At 42.2% G+C, this 27370-nt stretch overlaps 1 protein-coding gene across 5 annotated transcripts in view; it reads right to left on the bottom strand.

Annotated features, from left to right (window-relative positions):
- Kcnma1 (potassium calcium-activated channel subfamily M alpha 1) overlaps positions 1-27370 on the bottom strand; it is a 680238-nt gene that overhangs the window by 45479 nt on the left and 607389 nt on the right. For all 5 annotated transcript variants that reach the window (XM_055605732.1, XM_055605733.1, XM_055605734.1 and 2 more), the window contains 2 exons: positions 22762-22986; positions 19303-19495 (listed from right to left, as the gene is read on the bottom strand). In XM_055605732.1, the coding sequence (XP_055461707.1) occupies positions 19303-19495; positions 22762-22986 (418 nt within the window). The remainder of the gene's footprint in view (positions 1-19302; positions 19496-22761; positions 22987-27370) is intronic.

Here is a 27370-nt window from a genome sequence, read left to right as displayed (position 1 = left end):
ATTAAGAAGTCTTTCTTGTTAAAGAATGTATGCACTAATATTTGTTTCTGAATGGCCAGGGACAGAAGGAAGAAAGGAAGGAAGAAAGAAAGGGAAGAAAGTGGGAGAGAGGGAAAGAGGCAGGACAAATTAGGTACAATCCAAACATAATTAGAAGCACAGGTTTGGGGGAAGCCTGCTGTCTCCCCAGCCAGCTGTCCTCATTCATGCAGGCAGAGTGTCATGTGGGTCTCTTCTGTTCATCTACTGATTTTTACTTCCTCCTCATTTGTTTTGTAACTTTAAAGCAAGATATACTTTGTCAATATGAATCAGAGGACTTAAAATTTTACCTGCTTTTTGTTCTAAACTATTTTGCTTTGGAAAAATATGTGTATAGCAATTATTCCCCTACATTAATTACATGGTATAGTGTGTTTGTGTGTGTGGGGGGGGGTTCTTCACAGTTCCTGAATAACCCTAAACAAGAAACAGCATATGTGTCAAGCTTTAGGAAATCAACTGTGTTAAGGATTCATCCAATAGACATGTTACTAAAATAAACAAACAAACAAACAAACAAACAAAAACACTCAAGGACATTATAAACCAATGTAAAATCCAAAGTTAAAAAGTATTTTTTATCTATGGGAGCAACAATGTGTCAAATTCCTTATGTTTGAGCAGTGAATTGGGATCCTTAGCTAGGGACATGGCTCAGGCAGGAAAATGAGTCAAACGTCTGACCTGGAAACAAGAGCTGATTCTAATCCCTAGAACTCCTGTAAAACATTTGGGTGTGGTGACACACATTTGTAAAATCAGTGCTGAAGATGGGCAGATCTCCAGGGCTTACAAACCAGCTAGTTTAGCCTTCCTGGAGAGTTCTAGGCCAGTGAGAAAATCCATCTCAAAAATAAAAAAAAGTAACAGTGGACAGTGTCTGAGGAAGCAAGAGGTTGCTTTCTGGATTCCACATGCATGTGCGCATAGGTGTCCACGCACACACATGAATCACACATACAACACACATAGAAAAGTTGTAAGTATACCATGTCTTCCTAAAATTTTCTTATATGAGCTCTTAAATGTTTTAAAATGAGTACCCCTCATTTAGGTAATAGCAGACAATTTAAAAATTACAAATCAACCAAAGGCAAAAAAAACAAAAAACAAAAAAAAAAAAAACCTCGTGATCCCAAAGCCTTGTGTGTGGACTTCATGGGCTGAGAGTAATGTTGCTGACATGGCAACTGATGCTCTGTAGGATTCACAAGATCTTTTTGAGAAACTGAAGTTTCAAAAGGGGCCTGGCCAGACCGAGGCTACACCAGTAAAGAGGCTTGAGACAAGAGCCGAAGCAATACCAGCTTCCCAGGCCTTTGTTGTTGTTTCAAACATCCCACTATTTTGTCTGAGCCACCAAATCTCAGAGCCATGGAGTGGCTTACCCACTTCAAACTTGCTGTCTCCTCCCTTTCTTTTTGAACCAGCTTTTCAGTCACTTCCTCTGGGAAGCCTTAAAGACATTCTGCCCCTGCTGTCTTCTGAGTTGCTCTACACAGCTGTCTTCTGAATGCCACCGTGTCCTTTCCATCACTGTTTTAAGATGCACAAATTACTACTCATCATATGGTGCTTACTACAGGCTAACGTTTATACATGCTTTTTCCATCTTATCCTCTACCTTGTCACCTACCTAGTGGACCCCTCATTTCAATATGACAGAGACCAAGTCTGACATTTCCCCATTATTAGCTAACTCTTCATTCCTGCTCTGGGCAGCTCTTCATCTTACTGCCACCATAATAGGACGAAGGATGTTTGGCTACTAACATAAGATCTCATCTTTCATGATAGATTGCATTTCCAGTAAACTGGAGGTTTGCTATGTCAGGGAACAAGCAGACATATACATTTGCAAGAGGGTGATGTGACGTGGGTGCTAATAAAACACATAGAAATCCGCCCCCTGCCTGCTCCCAAGATTATATAGCATTTTGTTTCCATTACATCAATTTTTTTCTTCCCCTTTTGTGAGCATTAATCAAAGAAATACAAAGAGCTCGTTAAAGTGATAGATTGACTGGGAATGTAACCACCTTTTCATTATAAACAGTCCCTTTGCATTCTCAGGGCTGTAGGCTTTGTTTCCCAGCATTTGTCATGTAGTTCAAATGTCCTTTTACATTTAAAACTACCAAATACCAAATGGGCCCCAGTTGTTTTGTTTAGTGTGAACCAATAGCCAAGCCAACGTAGAAAAGCCACACAAGAAAAGTCAAACAACCAACTATATCTTAAAGACAAAGACAGTTAAGGGGCAGTGAAAGATGGGGTTACCAGGTAGACAGTGGATTGACCACATAATTCAGAAAACAGAATCACATCGCTGACAACCCTCCAGCAGCTGTACCTGAAAGGTCCTAGAGCACTGGGTCACAACCCCTTTGGGGGTTGAATGACCCTCTTACAGGGGTCGCCTAAGACCATCCTGCATATCAGATATTTATATTATGATTCATAGCAGTAGCAAAATCATGGTTATGAAGTAGCAGTGAAATGATTTTATGGTTGGGGGTCACCTCAACATGAGGAACTATATTAAAGGGTTACAACATTAGGAAGATTGAGGACCACTGTCCTAGAGAAAAGGTGTGTTGGACAAGAAAGATACCCAAGGTGCCAAGCATTTAACAGTCCTTTAAATAAAAATATTTATTTATTTTATCTTCTAGAGGCTAAAAGATATTCTGTATATATAGTTATGCTGGAGGATAGATGTATAACTGATGTTTTGCATCTTAAAAGAACAGAGGTGTGCCGGCATACACACAGTATTTACCACAAGAGGGTCAATTACACGTGTCTTTCTTCAAGATGCCATCTACATTGTTGTATTTGATTCATGGTCTCTCGCTGACCTAGAATTCACTAATTAAGCTAGGCTGGCCAACTAGCAAGCTCTGGGACCCACTGTTTCTAATTCAATGGTGATAGAATTATAAACACTCACCGCATGGCTGGATTCTTTACATGGGTTTTTGGTGTTGAGCTCAGGTGCTCATGCTTGCAATACAGGCAGTTTACTGACTGAGTTATTTCCCAGCCTCTTTGACTGCTTATTATTATTAACCACTCATTATTCATCAACAATTGGTTATTGATCTGACAGAGAAAACCAAAGGCATGGATTTTAGCCCAAATAAACCTCTCACTCTTAGGAAACCCATACAGGTATTCAACACATAGATTATTCTTTTTTTTTTCATATTTAAAACTCTGAGTATGAGTGCCACATAATATATAACATTGGAAAATTTTAAGTCTTAGTTTGGTCACTCAATAGTCATGAATTAGCTCTCACTGGAGTTACTTTCCTGTTTGTTTTTTTAAGTAGTATTTAGGAGTCTATTAACAAACATAATAACATATACATCTAAGACACACATTGTACCATGACAACCAAGCAGCTGGCAAATTACAGGCTTGGGCACAAAACCATATTATCTTCCAGGAGTAGCCCTCAGGCATGGTCCCCTCTCCCTCCAGAAGTCCTGCATCCATTCCACTAACAAAGCATGTTCACTTGCTGCCAGGTGGTTATAACTGTGGAAGTTGTGATGGTCCCAGGTCCTTCATTTATGGGAATGACCCTAGAGCCCCTCTCAGCTCTCAGGTACAGGTCTCTTTCAGAAACCCATGCACCCACAGAATAAGCTAGCCTGTGAACCGGCTCTCCTAGGATGCTTTCACAAATTCTCATGCCCAGACTTTTTTTTCTGTTCAGTTTTTTAATTATTTTTTAATTTATTATAATTTATTCACTTTGTATCCCAGATGTAGCTCCCTCCCTTGTCTCTCCAAATCCTGCCTGCCCTCCCTCCCCGCTTCTCCTCCCATGCAGCTTCCGCAGTTCACTGATAGGAGAGGTCCTCCTCCCCTTCCATCTGATCCTATTTATCCCCTTGCTCAGTGCCCAGACCTATGAAAAGAATGTACTTTCTTAGAAGTTTCTCTAATGGCCAAAAAGGCCATAAATAACCATTTATTAAACAAACAGTATGGGCTAAAGAAAGAGAAACTGCCACAATTAGGCCCCCGAGGCCTCCTAGCACAGCAGCTCATGGCTGTAGGACTCTCCTAATCCTGGCCATACATCAAGAGCCCCTGAAGTTCCTGAAGTTATCTTCATAATCAAGATGCTATTCTAGCCATTGAGGGCTTTCAAACTATTTTTAATTTTAATTTAAAGAGCAATTAAAGAAAGACAATGGATACGAGAGATAATAAAGTAAGTGATTAGCAGCATGCAAACGACAAAGGCTTAATGATAATATGGCGTTAGTCTCCAAAGGGCTTGTTGAGAGAGAGCCCTTTCTACATGTGGCTGTTCAGCTAATGCATCTCAACCCACAATTACAACATTGCTGACACCATTAGCCAGCAAAACAACATCACTTGGTGAAATCCTTGTTGTCTCATTAAAATGGAAAGGGTCAGGTAATTTACCAGCCTTGTATGTCTAGTTTTGTTGTTGGTAATTAGCAAACATTACCCAGCATGGACTCCCGCTGGGAGCTGGAGAAACTTTGTAAAATATTAAAGACGAAAGTCTTTGTATTTCACTGGAAAATTGAAAAGAGATGCAGTCACACAGCACGCGCCACTCCCTTGCATGAACAGAAAGGGGAGGAAACAAAACAAACAAGAAAACCCAAAGCCAAAAGAAACCCAGCCCACCAGGAACTCTTTAACTTAGAGAGGACTATTGAGAACACATCAGGAAGCCTTGGTCCTAATCAACACCGAGGCAACTGCTGTGTCCTGGTCACCAACATTCTCATTCTGCTGTAAAGGGTAGTTGAGGAAGGGAGGCTAGGGTAATTTCAAACTTCATCTTGACTGCCCCCTCCTCAGGTCTTTTGAATGAGCCTATCAGAAGCAGAAGGAACAATTATTTTAAAAGTTTTGTTCTTCAGCTAAGCATGGTAGTGTATACCTATAAATCCTAGTGCTTGGGAAATGGAGGCAGGATCAAGGTAGTTCAGAGTCAGCCTGTACTACAACAGAACACTATATCAAAAAAATTTTTTTTGTTTTTCTCTTTTTGTTCTTTGAGACACTATATAAGCCAAAAGCGTTCGCTCAAACAATATTAGATGAATATTTTTAAGCTTGGAGATTGAGGAAATATGTCTTTAGGGCCTGACTTCCTGTCTCCCAGCTTCTTGAGGGGAAGCCTCCTCACAGGGGGACTGAGGCCCCACCCCAAATGCTGGCCAATGCTGGGTATGCTGTCAGGGAGCAGAACGGGATCTTATTTTTTAAATGGGATTTTTGGAACATAAAACACATTCCAATAAATGTGAACTGAAAATTATGAATTCATTAAACGACTTTGGTATCTTGTGCTATATATAATATTTATACTCCGACTACTGTAAAATATGCTTTAATATCTTTAGGCAACTATAAGGGCTTAAATATTTATAAAATGGCTAAAGATAAAGTATGGCCCTCTTATTCCTACATACAGATGATGTAAGGCTTGCAATCAAAGACAATAACCCTCTCTGCCCATTTGTCATCTTAAAGGAGCCGATCAACCTCCTCCCTCGTGCACCATCTACATAAGAGCTGTTTCCAATGGAGACGACTCTAGAGGAGTTTGTGCCTTAAAAACTACCTAGAGTGCTATACTTCACAGAAAACAGGGCTTTCTGAAAATAGAGACAAAACAATAAATTTGCAAGCAAAACAGCTCCAAGAGGGGCCTCAAAATACTGCTGTATTTATCTCTGGGACATGTGAGAATGGGAGGCATTTTGATTTAATATTTCATAACATAGACACAATTGCTTCTTTGCATGGCATATAATTAATGCCCCTTGCAAAGAGTTGTTTTCCCCTTTAATCCCCAGTATCCTAAATGCAAATAAATAGATGAGAAATACTTTTGTGATAGTAATGTCTTTCTTCAGCAGTGTAGAATTGTCCTCCCATAATCACAATAAAAAGAAAGCCACCGTGAATTTATAATCACTTGGAGGCCTATTAAAAGTAGGTTTAAGTGTGAAACCTCAACCATGATGCTCTCATCATTTAACCCTCCTGCTTGCCTTAGTCCTGTGGTCTGACTAATTTTCAGAATTCTTTCCATTCCTATGCCAATCGGGTATTCAAAGAACGTCTTGTGCCCATCTGTGTGGGTCTCCCAAGTGGCTACTTCCCTGGTTGCTTTTTTTGTGCTCTCTTTGATCAGTATGTGTAGGGTGGACTGGGAGCCATGCAGAAGTTTGTAATTCCAAGTTTAGGTCTCATTATACCTGCATTTTAATGAGGTCTGTTACATGCCATCCAAACTTCCCAGCGATCATCTTCACAAGGCTGCCAGTTCTATGGAGAGCAAGCTTTCATGAATCATCAATTAGATTATGAGGTTTGGAAACAGTGACTGTGAGAAAGCAAGGGACTGTATCAGTGCTTCTCAATCTGACTTCCCATTGAAGTCACTGAAGGATGCACCTTATCATCCAGTACCTGATTATATTGTTGTGGGATGCAGCCTGAACATCTCAAGAATTCTTACAGATCGTTGAGATAACCACACTGTGCATTCAGAAACAAATCTAGCTATACATGCCTGACTAACCTGTAAGCAAGGCATTGAGAAAACCTCATGGGGAGGGGACAGTCTCTTCAATAAACACACAGTGAAAATTGATTCCCAATTGAAAAAAAAAAGAAAAAAGAAAAGAAAGAATGAATAAAAGACAGAAATTGGATCATTTTCCTGTACTACATAAAAAAAAAAATTTAACCCGAAGTTGTTTAAAGACTTGCATATAAGACCTAAAGTATGAACTTTTAGCAGAAAAGATAGGGAAACAATGCTTCAGTGTGGATTTCAGCAATTTTTGGTCTTAAATAAAACAGCAAATCCCTGGTAACAAAAGTAAAAATAAACAAGTGGAATTGGTCTAAAACTAAAAAGCTTCCATTTAGCAAGGGAAACCATCAAGCAAATGAAAAAGTCTTGCACAAAATGAGGAAAATTGCTTGATAACCAGTTATGTGGCAAAGCAGCCAATAACCCAAATAAATAAGGATCCAGTAATAAACAACTGACCTGAGTCAATTCAACAGACAAAAATATCTTGACCAAAAAAATAAAAATAATAATAACCTTTTTTCTTAAAGGTACTGTGTGGATAATACAAAGGCCCAGACATTGTTTACATTCTGGTAGCAACCTGATCCAAAGGCAAGTAGAATCCTCCATGAGAAAAATAAGACAGAGAAATTGAAGAGTTTGTCTGGGCCCAATAGGTGGCAGAGATAGATTCAAACCCAAGTTATCTGTCCAAAAGTAACCAGCTCATGCAATGATTAAAACTGATGGCGCCCAAAGCAGTCTCATGACATATCACACGACACCATCCATGTGCATGGCTTAAATATCTAGTAGACAATATACACTAGTTACATGCAACAAGATGCTCATTGATAAATATACCAGTCTAAAAATAAGGAGATAATTTTTCTCTAGAACATTCCATAAAATACAATTGAAGCATTTACGGCTCAATGATATCTTCAAAGTGCTTTAAAAAGCCCCAAACTAAGTCATTTGTAAATTAGATATCTTCTTTGCAGGGTTACTTAGGAAAACATGGTTTGAGAACTTCACATGAGTTTTGGCTGGTAGAAGGAGAGATAGAGGCAAAAATATATTGGATGGTTGGCAAGGCTCTCTTACCAGCTTGAGGTACACATGCTATTTTCAACATGTGGATCAAATCATGTCTCAGGAAGCTGCAAATGGCTCACATTAGGGACTTTACAGGATGCTCTGGAATGTCCCAAACCCTACATCATTAACCATGTGCATCCAAATGATGCCATTCAGCTTATTGTACATGTCTCTGTCACTTCTGTCTGCAGAGATACCATTAGTTTCATCTGACAGGAACAGAGACATTAACCTCAAGTGTAAAGGAATTGTTCGTTGATCCACAATCCTTCCTTATCCAGAATTTCATTGCTAGCATAGGGAGGGAGGTGGGTGGGAGAGAAGGAGGAAAGCATTGAAAGAGAGGAGGGAGGGAGAAAGAGAAAGAGGGGGCAGAACAGAGACAGAATCTATAGGGTGACAGACTTCCTCTGTCTTCTTTGACTATATAACTTTGCATGGATCCCATATTACTATGAATCTGGACAATTTTGGGAGCTGAATAAGGGGGCTCCGGGGAATAGAAGCTTGTGTTCATTTTCACCTGATGCTTTTCTACTGATCCTTCTACCTGGGAAGCAGAATCAGTAGATAAGCCTGAAAATATTTTTGAACATTTCTCTGTAAAAGATAGTAAGAGCCAGCATCAAATGTTCCATAGTAGTCATCTTTGGAACTGCCATCTCCATAGTCAATCCACACTGAGTGTGCACATGCATGCATGTGTGTGTTCATGGTCAGTAAGGTGGGCATGTGTGTGTGCACATGATGTGTGTGGAGGCCAGAGACCAACCTAAACTGTCTTTCTTTAAGACCCATCAACTTGGTTATTGAGCAGGGCCCATTGACTGGCTTGAAGTTCATTGACAAGGCTAGGTTGGCTAGCTGGCTAGCCTCATGGACCCACTTTTCTCTGCCTCCTAGCACTAGAAGTACAAATGCATTCTACTAATCTGTCTATTTTACATAAGTCTGGGATCAAACTTCATGATTGCATGATTACATGACTTATTAAGCCAACTCCACAGCTCATTCAACCCATATAAACAGGAGAATAAAAAAGCTCAGATAAATATATTGTTCATGAAGAGCCAGCACAACATTTTGCATTTCTTCCCACTCTGCTCTGGTCTGCACAGTTGTTGGAGCAAAAGACTCAACTCAAAAGATTCCCAGTGTCTACTGTTGTAGTAGAAAGAGCCAGTAACCCTTATCCCACAAAAGATTCATTAAGACAAAAAAATAAAGCTTTAAGACAAACTTCAACCCTTTGGACACAAAGATAATTTAGGGGCAAGGCAACATATTTCGGGTACTTTCTTTCCTGTAATGTTTATCCTCAAAGTTAGGCCCGAAACGTGGGCATACAGAGTCAAAGCCCTTTCTCATCAGAACACAGTTAACAGTGGTCTTAATTGGAGCAGGTTTGTGTGGTCAGAAAAATATCTTCTTTACAATTATACAGTCTGGGGACCAGCTCCATGTGTTCTTGACTAACTCAGATGTTGGAAGAGATGCTTACTTTTCTGAGCCCTACTTTTTCATCTTTAAGATGAGGAATGTAACTTCTGCCTCAGCAGTTTCCAGGGAGATTATAAAACATTGCATGTGAAAGTGGGGGTGCATAGCTCACCTGAACAAGCTAGAAAGAAATCACAATTTTAGAAAGAGGCATGGACGAGGCATGCACATTTGGAGGAGCCAACCAACACGTGACAGCCTGACGTTTAGGTGATGAGCTGAGGCCATTCCCAACACTATGCCACATCTGCTTTCTGCCTCCAAAGCTAAGATTCCCTTTCACTCTATTGTTCCAGGCTGGGTAATAATCTGCGTGGAGATGTCAACTGCTCTGCATACAGTTGGGGAAAAAAGATAATTTTTTAAACTTCATTTTCCCATTTTCATCCCCCAAGAAAAACATTTGGAATGGGGAAGATGGCTCCACTGGTAACGTGCTTAACAAGCATAAAGACCTGATTTCAGAGTCATGGCACCCAAGTTAGAAACAAGCAAACAAACAAATAAACAAACAAGCAAACAAACAAATCCAGGGTTGCACACTAGGTTCAATGAGATACCATGGCTCAAAATCAAAGATGTAGAACAATTTAGAAAGATAACTGATGTTGCCATTTCATCTCCTCGAACACGCCCCTGTTGGTACATGTGCGCATGCCTGCATGTTCACATGTACACGACACACGCCCACTCAATACCATCATGTTTGGAAAGCATCCACTACGGGTCAGAAGGTAGTTCACACTTCCCAATCTCATGTTGCAATGGCTTTTGTCAGTCCCTGGTTCTCTCATTAGAAATGTTATCACCAGAACAGTAAGTGGTGGTCTTAGGTCTTATGTGACAAAATACGCTGTGTAGAAAAAATTCTCCTCACTTGAGGCCATTTACAGAATAGCTGCAACTGCTGTGTCACCAAACATATCAGCACCAGTGGGCTGAGATTCATCTTGTGAAGTCTACAGAAGAAATGTAACAGAGCAGGCTCCTCTCTGTACTTGAGATCCTCTCAGAGCCCTAAGCCAGACTTTTTTATTGTTTAGTAAGCTTCTTTAATGAAATGTACTACTCTTATTATAGAGGATTCCAAATAGGATCTAAATCACAAACCAATAAAAGAAAATTATTGGGCTGGGTATCTAAAGTTACTACCTAGAGGCTACTCCAGTGTGGTATGTATAAATCTCTAAACAGTTAAGTAGAATTGTCTTTCTGGTTTTTGGGATGGTAGCCAACAGCCATTTCAGTTACAACGGAAGAAAAATATTTTAGTGCTGAGCTTTGTTCGTTCTGTGGGAATAAAGAGAAATGGTGCTCCCCCACTGCCATTTCAGAATTGAGAGAGAATATTGTGGTAATGAAATGCTGTATAGGAACAGCTAAAAAAAAATATTCCTCTGATTTCAGGGAGGGAAACTGGATAGGAGGAAATGTGCATAGGTGTGCCTACAATCTTCGTGTGCAGGAAGCCAGGCCCAGAGCAGTAGAAGAGCAGAAAGTGGGAAGGGCAGATGTTGAAGAGTGACATGGGAGTTAGGGATAGGGTGGTCTGTCACTCTAATGGAAACACCAGATGTGTAGATGCTCACTCACCCTGCTCTGGCCACACTGTGTCTTTAGACACAAAGACAGCACCATTCAGGAAGGATGTGAACACTTCCACTAAGAGACCCATGACCCCAGTCCTGCCAAACACCACAGCTCTCCCTCGGGAGCGGAGTTACAGAACATATAAAATGCAGAACTCTGTGCAATAAAAAACAAGAAAATTCCAGAGACCCTCAGTTATAAAGGACCAGAGGGCTCATCTCTTTCAGTCTGCCTCTCATCACAGAGATCATGGTGGCCGGTAACCTTCCTTTAGTACATGATGCTAGGATTCTCACAATCTCTGCAGACCCAGTTCTGTTGCCTGGGAATGACTTCCTTATGTTAGGTGAAAAGAAAAGACTAGTTCTTTCCTTATTAGCTGCTGGTCCTGCTCTTTGTGCAATGGAACACAAGATACAAAAGACTGTTTAATTTGTTCATCTCAACCATTTGGTAAGTGGCTCGTTCAGGCATTCCTCATTCTGGCTGTCCTTTTCACACAATTTTTTTGTTTGTCCCTTGTCCCCCTTCAACTTGTCATGGCTTTTGATATATCCTTCTATTGACCAGGACGAAATGACCACTGCTTCCTGTAAACTATACTTTCACCAGCACGATTCCTGAAGCATCTCCTTAGGGAGAGCTTCCAAATGAACAGACACCACCTTGGATTCCTTCCTGTGAGCTCTGTGCCTGAGTTCCAGCCTGGGAAAGTCCTCAAGAAGTTTGCTTTTGTCATCCAGTGAGGTATAGGTCCTAATCCACAGCATCCCTCACAAAGGGGAAATAGAAGAAGTCATTATAGCTTTAGATAGTGGAAGGCTGGAGAAACAGGTGTGCTTGTGTGCATGTGTCCATGCGTGCATGTGTGCCTATGTGGTGTGTGTGTGTGTGTGTGTGTGTGTGTGTGTGTGTGTGTGTGACAGAAGTAAGAGACTTTTAGATACATATTGCATTTCAGACCAGACTGGATACATAAGACCCTGTCTCAAAAAAAAAAAATAGTGGGAAAAAAATTAACATCTGGGGTTTGATTTTTGTGCCCCTTCCCTGGCATGTAAGGATCTGGCCTCAGCTTATGATTCCCCAGATGCAACCAAAGTGCCTTTGGCTTTCTCTCTATAAGGTGGTCCTCAGACCCTGCTCTTTCACTGTTCCCATTCCTTCTCTCATATACTTATCATTCTAGAGCATGGTAAGAGCTTCTCCTGAATTCGAGGTCATGTCCTCGCATCAGTTTTCAGCCCCACCTAGATTTCCCATCAGGTTCCTGAGGGACCTAAACCTGCCTGAAAACAAACCCTCCCATGCTGCTTCCCCACAGCCCTGTACACCCAGGAAGTCACTGAGGGACTAGCATCACTGACCTAGACTAGGACGTTAGGGAGGAAACTCATCCTTGCAGTGCTTCTTGCTACAACCTTCCTTCTTCTTCCACTTCAAAACCCTAGTCTTCTGTCTAGATAAACACATCCTTCCCAGTGTCCCTGAATTCTCTTTCATTTTTGTCCTAATCAGTGCTTTACATGGCTGCCAGATCAAACTCCTGAAAGCACAAGTCCAATCCCATTACTCTCTTGCCCTGAAACTGTCTGTAGCTCCCCAGTGCCTACTGAATCATCTATGGTTTTCTAGCTCAAAAACACATGCAAAATTATTTACTGTCTCTTAATCCAAAACTGAAGAATAAATTACTTAAAAGCACCATCTACATTTTAGTCTTATCACTCTCTGTCATTATATATACCCCATACTCTAGGCAAGTCCTGCTTCTCAGTATCCCCCCAAAGGCATCCTCCTGTACCTCAGCTCCTCTTCCCTTCCTCTCTCTGTCTCTGTCTCTCTCTCATGTCTTTTGTCTCCATCTGCTGAAATCTGTTTTTCTAAGTGTCTCTCTTTCCTCATCAATCATAATTCTATATTTGTATAGGAAGGAACCAGACTAGACATTCATATTCATTATATCACCAACAATGCCTACCACACAGTCTGGCCACACATGTTTGTGGTATTGGATAGACACATATAGGACATGAAGCATGAAGCACATAAATACAGAGCCTACAATAGGGTAGAGGCAAGGAAGGCCCTTTAAAACTAGTATTCAAAGTGGCCAGGAGTGGTGGCAAATGCCTGTAATCCCAGCACTCAGGGAGGCAGATCTCTGTGAGTTCAAGGCCAGCCTTGTCTACAAAGTGAGTCCAGGACAGCCAAGGCTACACAGAGAAACCCTGTCTGGAAAAACCAAAAACCATAAAACAACCAAACAAGTAAACAAAAACCAAGATTCAAACAGCCCAGGCATTGAAATACAAAGGGGAAGTTTCTTCCTAGAGAGACTCAGCTTGCCTCAAGGACAGGCCCCTGCTGGCTTTGGGATATACAATAAGACAGTGTTGGTTCTCAGCTGTGTCACCTCCCAAAGTTATGTGCTGGGTAACTAACACCTGTGCTTATCACTTAGAGATGGTGACAGAAGCAAGGTTGGCGAGTAGAGCCAGTGGGTAGAAAACACAGCTTGATGTGCCCACATTATTCCCCTGCCACTTTTCCTCCACTTGAAGATTTTCAAGTTCAGAGAAGGCTAAATATGATCCAAAAATATGCAAGGAAAAGAGAGATCATCAAACTGCTGCAAATGTGTTCGTAAGGCTAGTTGGCCCAGGAACTTCTCACTACTTCTGCCATTTCTGCCTCTCACCTCACCATTGGAGTGCTGGGATCACAGGCATGAGCCATTGCATCCAGCTGTTGAAGTAGGTTCTGGATCAAACTCACGTCACCAGGGCTTGTGCTGTGAGTAGTTTTATTTTGTTTTGTTTTGTTTATTGGTTTTGCTAGAGGAGTCTTCTCCATGGCCTGAGGAATGCTATTTCAACTCTGCTGGGTCTGCTGGGATATAACTCCAGTTACCTTATTGTTTTTGTTTTGGTCTTTTTGTTATTTTGTTTTTTTTTTTCCAGAGCTGAGGACCAAACCCAGGGCCTTGTGCTTGCCAGGCAAGCGCTCTAGCACTGAGCGAAATCCCCAACCCCTATAACTCCAGTATAAGTGAAAAAGCATCTGCATCCGGTCAAAGAATGGAGTCCTTTGCTTCTTATAAACCTCCATCCAAAGCCAAAGAACCCTCCATCTTCACATCAGCACTGAGGTAATGCTGCAGCCTGTGCAGGCTAGCCTCATGGTTCCTCATGGTCCTCACTAGTTCAAAGTGATGAAGAATAAATTCTTTCCTGCCTTCCCTAACCCACATCTTCTCCTTAGTCCTCTCTTCTTCCTCAGATTGCATGGCCATCAGCTAGCAGCCCACTTCAAAGCCCATTCCCAGCTCCTTATCCATTGTCTTCTTGTCATCCACTGTCCTCAGCAACCATCTTTTCTGTATTTCAGATCCACCTCCATATATGCCTCGCTTCACTCTGATACCACAAAGCTGCACAGCGATCCCCATCTCATTTCCCAGGAATCCTTTTCCACAACATATGCCTGCATCCCTTCCTCCCTTTAGCCAATGGCAAGCTATATTTTTCAAAGATGAATTTATAACTGCCCTGATCTGACAAACCTTTGGTGGCTTTCCCCAAATCCAAATCCTTGGCAAGGCATAATATTATCTTCTCAGACTAAGAATTTCAGTTCTATAACCGCTAGCCACATAAAACCATGTCTTGTCATTTAAGGGTGAAATGCTCCATAGCTTAGGCTCATGTGTTTACTCTCCTGTCCCCTAATGATGACCCTCCTTGTAAAGGCCGTAGAACCATTAGAAGGTAAAGCCTTGCTGGGGGAAGATCACTGTGGGTGGACCCTGAAGTTCTATAGCCTGGTTGCACTCCCTGTTCAGTCTCTGCTTCTGGACTGCAAGTGCTATGTGACCCATTGGCCTCTTATTCCTGTCACCATGCCTTCCAACCATGATGGAGTATCTACCCATGAACTCTGAACCAGAGCAACCCCTTTCTCCTCTTGCTTCTTGCCCATTATCTTCTCTGGCAATGAGAAGAGCAGCTAATGATACTGAGGTTTTATTCAATTAAAATGAAGTAGAAGAGAACATTCAGTCCCTCTGTCACATTCACACCAGACCCCCATCAAGAGCTCAAGAGCCGCATGCATTCAACTCATGCTCAGCTGTCACCTCTTGGGGAAGGCTTCTAAAGACTTGAAAATAAATAAAATAAGGCCCCTCTGTGTGTTCTGCTCCTGCTAACCTGGCCCTCTTTACTTTGTACTGCCATTGTCCTCCAGACACTGAGATCCTCGGTGCTAGTGAAAGGCTGAATCCAAGCCATTTGTGTCCTTTAGAGTGGCTGGTGCATAGGGGATACATATTTATCCCTTTTCTTAAGAGAAGCCTTGACTGGAAGCAAAAATAAGGTGCAATATGCTCATTTCACATTTTTATATTAAAAAGAAAAAATAAAAGAGCCACTCCACCACAGTCTTTCATTTTAGGTACCATCCCAGAGGCTCTCCAAGAATGAACTCTGCCTCTGCTCTTCCCAAGGATCAGACCTCCTTCTTGTCTTTTAGAACCGCAGGGAAATGGGCTGGCAAGAGGCACTATTGTACCAGCTGATTTAAATGGAAGTGTTTTCCCCAGATAAATGTGTGCTAAATAATACACCAGCTCTCCAGCCAAAGGGAAGTGACAGCACTCTGCAAATAAAGGCACTTAGTTGCTGGTAAAGAGCCGTAAAGTGGTTCTGAGCTGATGTTTGCTGACCAGCAAGAAGCAGCTTCACCTGCTTTATGTAATTGTCACTGCAGTTTTGCCTGCTGTATATTAAAACTGCATCTCATAGACCCAAATGTCACATCGAATACACCATCCCACATGGAATATGCTACCTTTTGCTGTAATTGTTTGTGACAACCAGCCATCACATCTCTCTTCTCAGAAAGTGTCTGGTCCAGAATCCCTAGGCTGGGTCAGTTCTGGCACCATGTGCGCTAGAAAAGTGACACTAAAAGGAAAGGTGAAGAGAAGCGAAAGAAGAGGAGACCCAATAACATGCTGAGGCAAGTACACAGACACAAACCCTTCCCATGGAGGCTGGACTTTGTCAGTGTTAATGTGCCCTTGTCCTGTTCAGTTGTAGCACATTAGAACAACTTCCCACATGGCTTCATGAGTACTCAGCCACAAGAGCACAGCAGGTGTCCTCAGGCCACATTCCTGGACCCAGCTGGATTTTGGAAAAACAAAAAAATGGCTCATGTATAGGTAAAGGTAGTTGTAGGGGTTTATTGAAGACCACAGGATACATTATGATGAAATTGGCCTGGTAGATGTGAGAAATCTAATGATTTTCACTCAGGAGACTTGAGATATATTTCCCAAAATACAAAGAACAACAGAAGGCCTTTGTTGTCTGTAATGCCAGCCTATCTTGGAGTATGGACTGTCCAAATACCTGGATGGAGAAGAATATCTGAACACACCAACTGGGCACACCAGCTAGTCAAAGAGGGCCTGGACAGAGGAAAGAGCAGGGACATTCCCCTCCCCTCCCTAGCCCATGGGAAGAAGGGACTCAAAGAACTGGTACAGGATAAGTTCTAGAGGTGAGCAGTAGAGAAGAGCACTTCTTGGCATTGTGAATCACAACTGGACCATTCCCTTTGGAATACCAGAGTGATGCCAGAGGGTGATGCAGATGCCAGTGCCAGGGCAGGAGAAGAGAGGGTGAGAAAGAAAAGTGAAATAAAGGTTTGCCTACCAAGAGCTTCAATATTGTCCGTATAAGCAGAGTTGACTGCTGGGCTCCAGGGCTACCTGCTGAATTCCACTGCTGACCCGAGGCTAGGAGAAATGCTGCCTGTCCTCATCCTCCACTGCCCTCTGTTCTTGGCATAGCTTCATTCATTCAGGCTACTAGACAAATACTGTATGTTCACTGTTGGCTGTTGACAACATATGGCTCCTTCTTGCTATTCAGGATGCCGAGACATCCCAGATCAAGGCTTTCTGACTTATACATGGAACCCTCTCCCTATGGCAGTGGGATTGTTACATCTTTCTAAGGTCTCTTATATACAGGTACCAATTCTTCAAGAGAGCACTCTCTTCATGACCTAGTTGACTCCTCAGGTAGCCACCCCTCCAGACCATCCCATTTAGGGATCCCATTTAGCATTTCAATATACAAACAGCTGAGGGTCAAGCATTCAGACCACCACAGCACCTGCACTTTAACATGTAAAAGAACAGTCCTTCCTTCTTCTGAGAGAAAAAAGAATGCCTCTTCTCCCTTCATATCTCATGCTAAAACGTACTCCCTTTGATTATTGCTAATTTTCTTAATAACAAGGCCTTTGAGAATAGGGGAAAGGGAGTATTTTGTCAATCTGGACATGATACAGAACTTGAGGGGGGATAATGTTTAAATGAAATCAGGTGCAACTCCTATATCAAGTGTACATATAACTACACATTGGTGCATTATCACACATCTATAGACCTTGAAGTCATGTTTGATCAAGAGGACACAGATAGGCAAGGGAAAGGGAGGGCTTTCTGCTCTCTCCCGCTCTCCATATCTTTACCCAAGGGGAGAACTGTTCCTTCCAAATCTTTTAACCCCACTTGCTATTCCCTCCCCTGGACAGGAGGCATGTCTGAACGAGTTGATCAGCATGTTCAGTGTACTGGGTTTGTTCGTATGAAGCTTTCTTCTGCTTTAGAGGAACCTATACCAGTCACCCAGGGATATCATTAGAATGCAGAACTGACAGGAAGTATAAGGTAGGCCACAGAAAGATGCATCTCCAACTAGCTGCCCCAGGTGATGCTCACACCAGGGTGAAGGTGGGGAAGCCAAACTAAAGAATAGGGGCTTAAAGGCAGATACCACACACCAGCCTGCTGCGTCCAACCTCTGAAAGGTCAGCTTGCTGTCTTTCTACATCTGCTCTCCCCAGTGCTCCCTAGGCAAGTTGGGCAGGAGGCAAACTCTTTTCCTGTGTGTGCAGCTTGGGTGTTTCTTAGGGCTTTGGCATGTTGTTGTCTTGCATGGCTGCACCAAGATTGGTATTTGGGAATACCAGGTAGGATGGTGGGATGGAGAGACCAAAGTCAGGCCTGAGGTAGGATTATGTCAGAAGAAATGGAAGCTGAAGTGACTCAGAATTAGAGATCGATGTAGAACCCTCAGAAAGGTTGCAGAAGCACAAGTCCGGGAGGCCCTGATTCACTGCTCCACAGGCCACAAGTGGTGTTACAGCCTGACTTAAAGCTGCTGTGACCCCCAGGGGAGGGCTCTTCGTCTTCTCCCAGTCCCCAGCAGCAAGGTCACTGACTCTCAGAGCACCCCATCCTCAACAGGCTCTCAGGACACGCCCCAGAGTGGCTTTGATCCTCACAGCTGCCTAGGCTCCACTGCAAAGCAGTAAGGCCTCTCCCTTTCTTTTACTTCCCCAGTCCCACCCTGGGCCTTTTGTTTCCCCAGCAAGCTCTTCACAAGGGCCAGTGCAAGGAAGAAAACCTGCAGCACAGAAGTTTTCAGGTACTGTGGTGTTTTGGTTTTGTGCCAATGCTGAGAGTAATGTTGGGTCATTCAAAGATGGCAGAGCATGGGGGTCTGAGCGACCTGATCCAGTCAAGCTCCCAGAAATGCCTGCATGTGGACCTACCAATAAGGAGCTTCTCATCTCATGGGCTTTGCTTCTTGAAATGATGGGAGTGAGGCCCCTGATTCAGCAACCACACCGATCCAATAAGCCTGGCATGACCCACATAGAGCTGTCACTCAGAGAAAAATGTTTCATCCCCAGTCCTTCCCTATCCTGATTTCCAAGGTCATTCCTTATGGGGTTACTTGCTGTGCCACTTCCCTGAGACTACAAGATGATGTCTTTACTTGTAACCACCTATCCAGAATCCCAGAGTAAATGACAGGGAAGATTGGAGCCAAGAGCGAAGGCAGCTGTGTGCCATTTCAGGCCTCGGTGCCTCCTCTAGGAAAATGCACAGGCTAGCAAGCATCATTCCTTGCTTCATAACTACAAGTCTCTGTACCATATCTTTAGATATTTCCAACCTTATGTCAGAAGAGTCTTGGATGTGACCCTAACCAGAGCAAAGCTTCACACTCTTTCCAGCTCAATGAAAAAGTACTCACAGAGAAGGGGCAGAGGGTCATAAAAATGGTATTTGCACAGTGTCTGGCACTTAGGTAGTGACTTTGGCCATAAAACCCATTGTTTGCAAAGGCTGAGAGGGTAGCCATTTAAAAGCTCTTCTATTGCCTCAAAAGGCAACTATCCGGGGGAGGGAGACATACATCAGGGTTCAGGTCTGCATCTCCAGATGGCAGGAAGAACAGATACTCCTCTGTAAGCCATTGTGGCGACCAGAGGCTTCATTGCCAGACAGGCTGATGTGAGCCTCTTTGAATTACTGAGTGAAGGATATCCCTCTTGCCAGGCCCTGTCCCCCATAGGCACAGCAGAAAAGTATTGCAGGCTGTCCTTACCTTGGGAATTAGCCTGCAAGACCCCGATGCTGTCATCAAACTGCATAGATTTGATGTTGAGTGACGCCAAGATGCATTCCTTGTCCTGAAGCGAAGTATCATCAATATTATTCTGATTGGCTGACAGGATAACGCACATGTCACAGAGGTTGATGTTGACAGCCCTTAAATCAGCCCGACTTAATGGCGTACCCTTTGGCATGGGGGGAGTGGAGAGAGAGAGAGAGAGAGAGAGAGAGAGAGAGAGAGAGAGGGAGAGAGAGAGGGAGAGAGAGGAGGGAGAAAGAAGGAAAAAATAAAAACAAATTAAAGATTGAGCAGGAGCTTTGGGACATTATTTAACAACTATCTTTTTTATGTCTTGACATTAAGCTGGCCTAACTACATTTCAGGGGATAAGGGCTGCACGCTAATCTAAAGGGTAGCCGGTGCTGATGGCAGCATTTCAGGCCAGTTCTCAATACTCAATCAAGCTATTACTAACAAACGCGAGACGAATAATGCCAGGGTCTACGTCTTCTCCCTGCCTGGAAATTGTCTTGATTTAAGTAACTGTCCTGTGGCAACCTCTGCCTTTCAGAACATAACAAGGGGGTGGGTTTCAAATGTCTGTTTATTTAATAGCAGGTCACTTCCATCTCTGGAAACAGACAGCATATCCAACTAAAATTTCTAAAGCAGCTATGGGGAATCAGCAAAGCGGGGTGTGATGAGGTGGGGCTCATGGCTCTGCGCAATTGCAATTGGGAGGCTGTGGGAGCCAGTGGAATTAGCGTGCATCTTGCAAAGGGGAGAGAAAAGGGCAAGCTTTGGGCCATAAAATTTTATTGCATATTTTTTAGTAAGAAAAAAATGCCAAGGAAATAACATAGTTATCCAGCAACATAAGAGAGGCTAAATATATTTTAGACATGTATACAGTAGGCAAGTTCTATCACAAGTACAGCAAGAGCCAGCCTTCCACACACTCACTGGGCTGGAATAATCTCCAAACTAAAGACATTAGTAAGTGGTGGGGAAGTGGGGATCTTGAACAATTTAAAAAGTACAGCTCCATTAATTTGGAATAAATGTAGCTACTTGAAGTAAAAATTATATATTTATAAATATATGTAAATTCAAAAAGAAAACTCAGGAAAAACTATACACTAAAGTAATAACAGTAATTACCTCTGGGAGAGCAAAGGATGAAGTGGAAAGTTTGCCTCTGACTTTATATACTTCGATATTGTTTAAATATTTTATAACAAGAACAGATTTGTATATTACTGATGCAATTAAAAATAAATAAGCCAGTAAACAGAGTTTTTAAAAATCCCACAACAATGTGAGACAGTAGATAAACCTTTGTAGAGCCAAGGTCCAGGACAGAGTACACCATGGATATGATAGAACGGGCACTCTCGCACACCCTCCTCCCAAGGAGGATCTAGAAGAACCACCTGGGCCATCCCCTGTCAGAGCTCCCAGAAGCCACACAGCATTATTCTGGGGGCCCCGTTTAGCCATAAGCGTCCCTAATTCTCGAGGTTGACTTCACCTTGTGTATATGGATATCCAAGTTGCCTTCAACTTATAGCCTGTATCAGCCAAGTGTTTGCCAGCTCTGCATACATCTCCTCTTGTTCCTACCAGTTTATGTGCTTTGGGAAAAAAGATCTGGATGAGAAGCATGGAGCCCATCAACTCTTCTTGGTGACTTGGTGGAAGTCATGGTTCCATTTAAGCGTTCCTAAATATTGCTCTAAAGTGGAGCCATAGAGAAAGGTATGTAGGGCCATAGGCTGGTCTAGGCACTGGGGCAGTATCTTGGGAGAAGGAGTAAAATGTCATCTTTTATGATCTCTTGGTACACGATTAGGTGTGACCAACTTTCTGTATCATACTGCCAGTGTATAAACAGTAGCTGTCTATATCCATGTTCCTTTAATTTTCACCTTGTAGGAAGCCCAACAACAATTGTGACCTAAAGGAACCTATGTCCAGTTGTAGACATGTGATTTCACACCGCAAGAAACACCAAAGGCATATATAGAAAGCTTTTGTGTTTCTCTGGGATGCCCTTATATGAATGACACAGCTTTTGACAATGAAGACACAGGTCAAGGCTTAGCGTGTACAACTTTGCTGTGCTTAAGTGTGCTGAATTTGGGTGGATTTGTAAAGACTCTGCAAATATAGGACTCATCTGACTTTCAGAGGCAGGTAACTAAACGTGGGTGGGGTCACAGAGAAGGAGACACACATAATATTCACAAGTACCGAAGTATCCGCTCATGCACCTACCAAAGCAGTTCAGTTTTTACAGAGCTACATTCAGAGTCAAGGGATTGTGTGGTATAGCATAATCAAATTGATCATATATCTGAATTTGGCAGTGTACATACAGTATACGTGTATGCTTCTCTAGTGAGTGAACTGTAATGGGTGACCATCTTTAACTCCTGGTACACATTAAAGTAGTCAGAGTTTGGGCCTGTGTCCATAGGTGATCTGTCTAATGTTTCTAACCCTGACTGTGGATAGCTCCTTATATATATTTTACATTATATTGCTTGGCTCCTGTGGTTGCATTTCTAAGCCTCTGGAAGCTGATAAAAAGTAGAGAAAAAACAGACCCCTTGACAGCTAAGAGGCTGCATAGTCCTCAATTTTAGGTATAACTTGATAATAAAAATAGTTGGAGGATAGGTAATATTTTCCTGAATTTCTGACATAGACAGCCACATAAAATTTTGAAAAGAATTAATATTCTATAAGTCTATAATTCTGTGGAGAAGATATGATAATTAGAAAGTGGCCAGCTATGTGACTTTTAAATCAGTCATCCCACATCTTTATACTAAATTGTAGAGTCCCAAATTGTCTTTTGTAAATTGCTATCATAGTGATCACTGTAAATAAATATATATATATACATATATACACATGTTTTTACATGTATGCAAAGCCATGGAAAACATTTCTGGTTATCTAAACAAAGGGTGAACAAATACTGGCCCACAGAAGAGGTGTGGAATTCCATATAGTAGAGATAATTCTGCTCTTTATTTGGAAGATAAGGAAGTTCAGAATTTCTCCAAGCATTAACTATCCCAAATTAAAATGCCAAGAATAATTTTATATGTAAATTCTTGGTGCATATACCAAAATAGAGCAGCATCATAAATTTCACCTCGGAAGAGAGTTCAGACAGTGGCATATTAGTGCATGTGGTGGTAGCTCAACCTTGCCCCCGACAAGGGGATGCACTTGGTTGAAAATTCTTTTTAATAAGGCCTCCCAGGGTTTTCACTTTCTTAGCAGAGCACAGAGGAAGGACTGCTACATCCTCAGGCCTGTAACCGCACAAAGGAGCAGAGACATGATCAAAGCTTCAACAATTAGAGCCACCTGGGATTTCCTCTTGTGAATGTAAAGATGAAGAGCAAAACATCAAATAGTGTGACCTTGACTCACAGGCAATATGGACACTTTGGGGAAGTTGTGCAGGGTTTCCCACTCTCGCTTGAGGTACTCAATGGAGCCCACAAACACGATGTGTTTGAGCTCATGATAGTGAAAATTGCTAGCACGAAGTGGCATCACCAGGTTCCGGAGGCCAATCAGGGCCGAGCTGACATCCCCGAAGATGCAGACTACGACATGGCCACTCAGGACGGTCATGGCAGCTTCGCTTCGAGTCTGTGACAGAGAGAAGCACATGAGGATCAGGGAGAAGTGTTCATAACACTGGCATAAGGAAAGCATCATCCCTCAAAAGGAGAAGGTCAACATTCTTTGGATACTTACTGTGTGCCAGTGTTGTAATTAATGTGTTGGCCACGTGTCCCCCAAGGTCCAACTGTGATTAATGTTTTTTGTCTCCAGAGTGACATTTGCATGGTGGAATTTTGTTGAGTTGAAGCCTTGTTGAGGTCTTTAGATTTATTGGGAGGGTGGGACAGTTCATGTGCAACTGTCTGAGAGTTTTCATGTGACTCCTTGAGTTCCAAAGACAATCAGTATGGAAAGAGCAAACACGGAGATACCCATCTCCTTTCTCTCTGCTCATGTTTGCTTCTTTATCCTCTTTCTAAGGTCATCTACCACCTCACCAGAGATCAGGCAAACGGGGTAGCCCGGCATTATACTTTGAATCTTTTAAACTGTGAGGTACCTTTTCTCTTTATGAGTTAGCTGTCTCAGGTATTTTATTATAATACCACAAAAGCAGCTATTATTTGTACTGCAGTAAGACAAATGTTTGATTTTAATTCATAATAATAGAGAAGAATTAATTCTTCAATATCATATATAAAATTTCACAAGGCACCTGTTCTAATAGACAAAAGTATATCAGGAGATGTGGGGAGGTGGGTAAAAAAGTAAAACTCAGGTTACCATGTGGCTGTTTGACAACACCATTTTGTAGGCAATCAAAGGCTGGTTTAAAACTCCTTATCCATCATGTTAGAGAACATATAATCTTTCTACTAATTTTAGTGCATACAGTAAGTATACATGCAGAGAAAGCATTGTTTTTTTTTTCCTTCTCGATTGTATTTATTAGAGCAGAAAGCTTATAAGACAGCTATTCTTTTCACTTTGTCATTACATGCATGTTATATACTCATCTCTACTTTGTACAAGGACACATATTATATTTACGTCATAAACTCCTATAAGCATACATCTACACATTACTATCTTTTTGAACAATAGGAAGGATACACTACGTAGACTTGTGAGCAAGAGACAGTGCATAGTACTCATTAGGAGAAGAAAGAGAAGAAAAGCAGATGTTATGTATGTGGGAAGAAAGGGAGTGTTAGTGTTCATGAAATGGGTGATAAACTGTGTGGTGGTGATGCACACCTTTAATCCTAGCACTCAGGAAGCAGAGGCAGATGGATCTCTGAGTTCAAGGCCAGATTGCACTACAGAGTAAGCTTCAGGACAGCCAAGGCTACACAGACAGACCCTGTCTTGAAAAACCAAAGAAAAGAAAAAGAGAAAGAGAAAGACATAGGTAATAAAATGAGATACTTTTAGGCCCTTTTGCTAAGATGATGATTAAATGTTCCTATTCATTGTTTGGTTGCAGATGAAATTTGGGGTTCTCTTTTGATGTTTTAGTAAGGTGGCATAGCCTATCACTGTCTCAGTAGATAGATAGAATGTGTTATCTGAAGCCACAGGATGGCTGCTGCAATCTGTAGCCTCAATCTGGTAATAGCAGCCTATTAGCTTCGATATGTGCACTGAGCTAAAACTGGTTTTTAAAATTCACAGTGACTAAAAAGAAAATCAAAATTAGGAATGTCATCATAAGTGATAATAATATAAAACTCACATTCTACTAAAGTTTTATTGGGACAGATCTAACTCATAATATTTAGGTATTTTCCCTGGCTGCTTTCATGGAAAACAGGGTTGTCAGTTGTGATGGAGATAATATGCCCTATGAGACTTTAATCACTGATATGTCCTTCAATGGAAAATGTATGCTGACCCCATGTTCAGACTTTGGGGTTTTCTGAATCATTGCTGGAAGGGCTTGACATATAAAAACCCACAAATAGTCATTTTAACAGTACAGAGGCCAATCAGTAAAGACACAGGCCAGTGTCTTTCCTCGGCCCCAGATCTGTATCCACAAAGATGACAAAGGAAGAAATATGCCCTTGTTGTGGACGACCCCGTTTACCCGGGAAATGCAAATTGTTATCTGTTCATTGCTGTTCTTTTGTTCATCCTATAGATGAAAAGAACAACAGAATGAGGTCAGGATGGGGTAGATATTTGTCTCTCCTTCGAGTCAACACCTTCATCCTACCTGCTATCTGTCTTGATCCTCATCACATGCTCATAAGGCCCCATGGGGCTTACAATGCTGTGGGGGAGGCATATGAGTGTCCACTGCACATACCAGCCTCTGCTTGATTTAATCCCTAGCACCGACCAGTGTATTGATTGCTTAAATGCCAATATTGCAATTCACGACAACGTCAGGGTTATTACAGTAACTCCTGGGAAAGGAAGGAGCTAACTTTCATTTCCTAGTCATTAGAATAAAGCAGGAGCTATCACCATTGCTGGCTTTCCAGAGTCAAGGGAAACCTGAAACACAAGCTCTAGGAAATGTCTCATAAAAGATGATCAAAGAAGCTCTCTGGGAGCTCCCATCGTTTCTCACCACTTTGTGAGGTAGAAAATATTATCCAGGCTGCATGGAAGTACTAGTCCCTGGAGCCAGAACAGAAAGATAAGCCCTCTTGCCCTCTTAGGTGCACTGTGATTGGGGCTCCTAAATATTTTCCATTGGCCTGGTCACCTAAGAAGCTAGTTTCCCTCCACAGAGAAGTACTAATGGGGGTGAAGGATGGAAACTGGAAATCGAAGAATGCAAAAACGAGCTCTGTACCATGGGCAGAATGGCCCAGAGACAGGAGCTAAATTTAGGAGCTTAGAACTGGGACAAATACCTATCCTCAAACATGCCAGAGCTATATCCCCTGAGGGTGTGTGGAAAGCTCCAGTCCTGCACCTCAAACCTGGAAAGCCTGACTTTTCCATGCCTGAGACCCAACAGGAAAACCCCTTCCAGAGTTTCTCTGTGCACCCTTCAGTTCAGAACCTATCTGTACTTGATGGGACTCCCTGGCTGCTTTAAACCTAGACTGAAACTTAGTCCAAGGGTCTGAAGAAGACGACAAAGTCTTCTTCTCACAGCACTCAGACTCAAAAAGATTGTTCTATGGTTCAATTTTATATCTTCATTCCAATTAGAGGACTGTTCCTTCTATATCCAAATCACCCAAGGCCATTTGATTCCTGAACTCAGTGACGATTCCATAAGCATCTTCCGTAAGTGCTTCCAAATCTCCCCCAGACCCCTGTTCTTCTCATCTACTCATCGGATGAAAACTTCATCTACTCGTTATGGTAGAGGGGTCTCCTTGGATTCTGCTGCGTCAGTCTAGACTCTGTCCTTTCCAAGATCCTGCTTTATTTCTTCACAAAACCCTTCGTTCACACCTAAATCATTCTCATAGATTCATTCACCCCCCCCCCGGTCTTCCTTTTGCCCCACTAGAATACAAGGCTTGCCCTTTGTGTCTCAGATCAAGAATACTTAACACATACTATATTTGCTATCAGTGTTTCCTTAATTGATGTTGTTTTTTTCAGATGAACTCATCTCCCTAAATTTATTCCTCCTATAAGGGGATATTGATCACATGTCAATAGCACGCTCTATGCAGAACATTGAGTTGAACCACCAGCATATAAACAAACCATAGATGACCAACCATAGAGCATCTAAGTGGTTAGAACCATCTCCTCTCCTGGAAATCACACAGTGGCTGTTGACTGGGCATTTTGACTTAGTGCTGGCAGTTTTAACAAATCTGAAATATCTCCTAGCACAAGGCTGTACTGGCTCATAATGCTCATTTATAATTAATTTGAAAACACACACACTATTTAAAACATAGTGGGGAAATCTAGTAGACTAGTGTACAAACCACAGTGAGGATCTGGTCCTTGCTAAGGAAAAGAGGACTTGAAATAGAAAATGACAGGAGTTTTCCTAACTGAAAAGGGGGCAGGCTCACGGCCATCTAGGGATTAGAGGCACAGAAAGAAAGAGCCCTGTCTGATTGGCCTTCCTGACTACTAACCCACTTTTCGTGGATTAGCAAGACAACAGACTCTAGGGAAGCCAGTGTAGGCATAAAACCCTAAAGCTGTTAACAGGACAAATGCAGTGGAATGGATTGCTGTCTGCACTGACTTTCCTGGGACAGAGTGAGGGAAGCCTGCTATTTCCAGAGCCATCTCTGAAACTATCCCTGAAGTGAGTCAGGCTCTGAGCCACTTCATGACAGTGGACCATGGTCCTGCAATGTCATCATCTCAGCAGATGCATTTGCCTATCTGTACCACATGCTAGGTTTGACTGAAACGTGTTAGGGTAAGAAACGCTATTATAGGTCTGGAGAGATGGTTCAGTTGATAAAGAACTTATCGTGTAAGCATGACCTGAGTTTGATTCCTGGTGTCCACATTAAAAAGAAAAAGC

This window comes from Psammomys obesus, unplaced genomic scaffold (genome assembly GCF_907164565.1).
Source record: "Psammomys obesus unplaced genomic scaffold, mPsaObe1.curated_primary_1811, whole genome shotgun sequence".
NCBI lineage: Eukaryota > Metazoa > Chordata > Mammalia > Rodentia > Muridae > Psammomys > Psammomys obesus.
This window is presented reverse-complemented; position numbering and strand designations above follow the sequence as displayed.